The sequence below is a fragment of the Poecilia mexicana genome, unplaced genomic scaffold (genome assembly GCF_051168715.1).
Source record: "Poecilia mexicana isolate PSO_F unplaced genomic scaffold, ASM5116871v1 scaffold_3, whole genome shotgun sequence".
NCBI lineage: Eukaryota > Metazoa > Chordata > Actinopteri > Cyprinodontiformes > Poeciliidae > Poecilia > Poecilia mexicana.
In genome coordinates this window covers 23253043-23257858 of record NW_028263372.1, presented here as the reverse complement: position 1 = coordinate 23257858, position 4816 = coordinate 23253043, and the positions used below count along the sequence as shown (strand labels likewise).

The 4816-nt window shown below is 40.2% G+C and overlaps 1 protein-coding gene across 1 annotated transcript; it reads left to right on the top strand.

Annotated features, from left to right (window-relative positions):
* The first annotated feature begins 914 nt into the window (after window positions 1–914).
* mafa (MAF bZIP transcription factor a) lies at window positions 915–4363 on the top strand. Its single transcript, XM_088004344.1, has one exon. The coding sequence runs from the start codon at window positions 1298–1300 to the stop codon at window positions 2267–2269; it is 972 nt and encodes a 323-aa protein (XP_087860470.1). The 5' UTR covers window positions 915–1297; the 3' UTR covers window positions 2270–4363.
* Window positions 4364–4816: the final 453 nt, after the last annotated feature.

Sequence of the window (4816 nt, the reverse complement as noted above, 5' to 3'; positions counted from 1 at the left end):
GTTCTTTCTAATCACTTTCTTTCCTCCTTGCAACTTGTGCATAGAACTGCATGAGAGGAATGATTACATGACCAAAAGGTGGCAGTGTTGAGTTTTGCAATTTTGTTCATAGCGGAGACGGGACAAACCTCCGACTTCATTCTTCATATTATTTACATGACAAATTCAGAATTAGCGCTCAGACAAAAACTTGTATATGAGGTCCGTTGACGGTTAATGTCTGGTACAACATATAGATGTAATTGAGAAAAAAATATATATATATTAAAAAGAAACAAACCAGATATTAAACAATTCTTAAAAAGGACGCACTATATATGCGGAAAAGATACACTGAAATAGAAAAGTGCATTTTTTACTTTAGTGAAAAGATCCGAAGCAGGAAAGCAGGAAAAATATCTATCTATCTATCTATCTATCTATCTATCTATCTATCTATCTATCTATCTATCTATCTATCTATCTATCTATCTATCTATCTATCTATCTATCTATCTATCTATCTATCTATCTATCTATCTATCTATCTATCTATCTATCTATCTATCTATCTATCTATCTATCTATCTATCTATCTATCTATCTATCTATCTATCTGGTCCGTATGTCACATGTCGTTATGATGCATGGAGAGCACTTTATTTAATAACTAAAACACTTAGTTATTAAACAAAGTTCAATCGCTGAAGCCAAAGAGAGTCAGCCGCGGCTGACAGACAGCTGGTGGCCTCTTGTCAGTTGAGAAAAGTTTGTTTCTGAGCGCTTCTGATATGTTAATTAGCTCTGCGAGTGTGCGACCCTATTGGCTCTTCGTCCGAGTCAATTTCCCGTTTCCAGCCTTACGTCAGGGCGGCTACAATGCTCTTAAACTCATCTGCTGTGTGATCCCAGTAAAAAATCGTCCCACTAGGTACTCAGCGGCATCAAACGTGCGAGACCGACTCTCGGCTTGTTCCCCCTCTTACACCGCTTCTCCGCTCGCGTAATGTGTTCCTGAAGAAGACGTAAAGTGTTAAATGTTTGAAACACAAAACCACCGTGTTTCACATGCTGAAAGAGGACTCCGCTACTCGTGCGCGCGGCACTGCTGCGTCTGTGCAATAGACTCTGCAAAGAAAAACTCCTCTCGCACGCCTGCAACTCCGTGGCTGCGCAGAAAGGACTCTGCAAAACCTCGTTTTTTTCTAGTTTCAAGACAAACGCTTAAAAAATCAAACTGGCTCACGTCTTTCCCAACCAGCCCAGTTTGACAGCTGCTCTTCACCCCGCTTGGAGGACTGTCAGCAGCAGCAAGAGGATGGCATCAGAGCTGGCAATGAGCAACTCCGACCTGCCCACCAGTCCCTTGGCCATGGAATATGTTAATGACTTCGATCTGATGAAGTTTGAAGTGAAAAAGGAGCCGGTGGAGCCCGATCGCAACATCAGCCAGTGCAGTCGCCTTATCGCCGGGGGATCCTTGTCTTCCACCCCGATGAGCACGCCTTGCAGCTCGGTGCCCCCTTCCCCAAGCTTCTCGGCGCCCAGTCCGGGCTCGGGGAGCGAGCAGAAGACACACATAGAGGATTTCTACTGGATGTCTGGTTATCAACAGCAGTTGAATCCAGAGGCGCTGGGCTTCAGCCCCGAAGACGCAGTCGAGGCGCTCATCAACAGCAGTCACCAGCTCCAGTCCTTCGATGGCTACGCCAGGGGCCAGCAGTTTACTGGCGCGGCCGGGACAGGAGGTTCCATGGCCGGGGAAGAGATGGGCTCCGCCGCAGCCGTAGTGTCAGCTGTGATCGCTGCGGCAGCTGCCCAGAACGGGGCGCAACACCACCACCACCATCATCACCACCACAACGGCAGTCACCACCAGGCACCCGGCGTTCAGTCCAACGGCACTTCTGGGACGAATCACCCTCACATGCGCCTGGAGGATCGGTTCTCAGACGAGCAGCTGGTGACCATGTCGGTGCGGGAGCTCAACCGGCAGCTGCGGGGGGTCAGCAAAGAAGAGGTGATCCGACTGAAGCAGAAGAGGAGGACCCTAAAGAACAGAGGCTACGCTCAGTCATGCCGGTTCAAGCGGGTTCAGCAGCGGCACGTCCTGGAGGGGGAGAAAACGCAACTCATGCAGCAGGTCGAGCACCTAAAGCAAGAAATCTCCAGGCTGGTCCGGGAGAGGGACGCGTACAAGGAAAAGTATGAGAAGCTCATCAGCAACGGCTTCAGAGAAAATGGATCCAGCAGTGACAACAACCCTTCATCCCCAGAGTTTTTCATGTGAGTCTCGAACTTATCGCGAAAAAAGAAAAAGAAAAAAAAAGTCACCCCTCCGAAAAGTTTTCATTATGAAGCTTTTTTTTATCTCCTTTTTTGCGCAAAGCCAAATTGACAAAGAACTAATTTGTCAAGTTTTTTTTTTTTTTTTTATGATTTTATACTTTTTTGTTCTTATTTTTGTTGTTGTTGTTTGTTTTGTTTTGTTTTGTTTTGTTTTGTTTTTAAAGAAGGAATTCCCTCAAGTCTGTGACTGTTTAGATGTGGAGTTTTTTTTATTATTATTATTTTGGACAGGCATTTTGAGGAAACTTTCAATTGTTTTTATTTTTATTTTTTTTATTATTATTATTAGCTGTATATAGCGCATACGGTCTCTGTCAGGCTCCTTTTCCACCGCTGTTCATAAGGTTTGCAGTGCTCTTTTTTTTTTTTTTTGAAAGTTGAGTCAACGTCCCGCTGTTCATAAAGTGTGCATGCATGCATTAAGCATACTCCTATAAAGTTTGTCAGTGTTCCCTTTTACAACATTTTTGCTTGAATTCAATGTACAGGTCCCTGTCAAAGCTGCAAACGGGCTTTTTTTATTTTTTTTATTTACCAAACTTGGAGGATCGCAAGCCTGCCATTTGACGCCACCTCATATCATGCGTTTGTTTCTCATTGTGTTGAGCAACGAAAAATGACTGTACTTTCATCACAAACTATTCATTGTTTTAAAGAAATTTGCTATCGAACTGCCCTGCATGCTGGACATGTATGGTTTTCTTTTCTTTATTTTTGTGCTTGAAAATGTTCCTTCTCCCCTCCCCCTACCCCTTCCTTTATATTTGGTCGGATGACTCCAGCATGTCATTCATAACTCCATCTTGGCCTCCTCACTTTTTTGGGACGAACACAAAAAAGTGACAGGACTCCCCCATCCTCCCCTTTAAACGTATACAAGTGCATTTCAGCTGTGTTGAAGTGCTCCACCATCGACTGTCATTGTAGGCTGCAGAAAGTGCGCAGAGCATTACCTGATGGAACTTTTGTCGGCGGAGAGCCTGCAGCGAGAGGACGCAAAAAAAAAAAAAAAAAAGACTTTACAATTATATGAAAATCACCAGTCCAGTCTCTGGAAGTCTAGTCTGTTGCTATAAGATTTTGTTATTTAAATATATACCATTGTGCATATGTCAACATTTGAATCATTTTCAATACATAATTTAATTCTAAAGTTTTGTGATGTAAGTTGCAAACAACAACAACAGGTTGAAACACAGATTGCCAAAGCAAGGAGAGTTTGTTTTGAAGAAAAGGAAAAGAAGGACAAAAAAAATCGTTAAGAAAAAATTGGCTAAGCTCCAATTAATAAAGTGAGCAGCATTGTCCAGTTCAGAAACAGTGCTTTTGCAGCATGCATTAATAATCTGAGGTGTGCGCTCTGATTTCACCCACACATTTAATTATTATTATTGTTATTATTTTATGTTAAAGTAATATTTAAATTAATAAAAGTGCATAAAAATACAATAAAAAAAATAAAATGTTTGTCATTGTTGAAGGCGAAGTGACCTGCAATATACTTTCGAGAAATGTGTCTCTTTCAAACTGACGCACTGAACTGCACTAAAAACAAACAAACAAACAAAAAAAAAGATTTCGCCTATCGCTATGTGGGAGTCAGGGAAATAAAAAGTTCATCTGGACAACTCTCATAAAGATAAGATTGACACCCTGTTACTACTTAATCGTAACGCTTTAATGTGTAATGATCAGGTCGGAAGAGAATGTTGTTTGTCGTTAAACAAAGTCAATATTTGCAAAGCAATAACTAATTATTATAATAATTATTACTATTATTCTAATCGATGATGTCTGGACATTGTTGGATTTTCAGGGATTGTTACCCTGCATGTACAAAAACGAAAGCACCATTCGCTAATGAATCTTAGAAATATGTTAATTATTCTTTGTTTCTTATACATAGTATATATATAAATATATATATATATATATTTTGCTGTGCAAAATTATACCACTCACTAACCTTATGTGATGTTCATATGTGCTCGTTTTTTTTCCATTTCATACAATTAAAAGATATGCAATAAATGTATGTAACTGTCTTCATTAAGTTTCTCATCTTCTTCTCTTTTGACTTGTCTAGAGACGTTTTGTCTTTGTGACTGAATCATTCATTAGGGAGATTACAAACAAGCTGATGTGCCACATTGACTATTTACTTTCAACTTTTATTTATTTATTTATTTATTTATTTATTTTTTAAACTATTTAATATATATTTTATCCCACTAATGATTGCATGACAGGTCATGCCAAAACAGTGGGGGGGAAAAATTCCCAAAACATTTAGCAGTTATGAGCTCAAACTTATAAAATGAGATTTTGGACAGCATCTTAGATTGATAGAGGCCATACATTCTAATGCATGTGAGACACTGTAATCTGGATTATCACAGTTCATTATAGTTACCCCCCCCCCAAAACACGTTTAATGTATTTTTTTTAGCTTACATAGATCATATTTCCAACAAGTCTACCTTCAAAT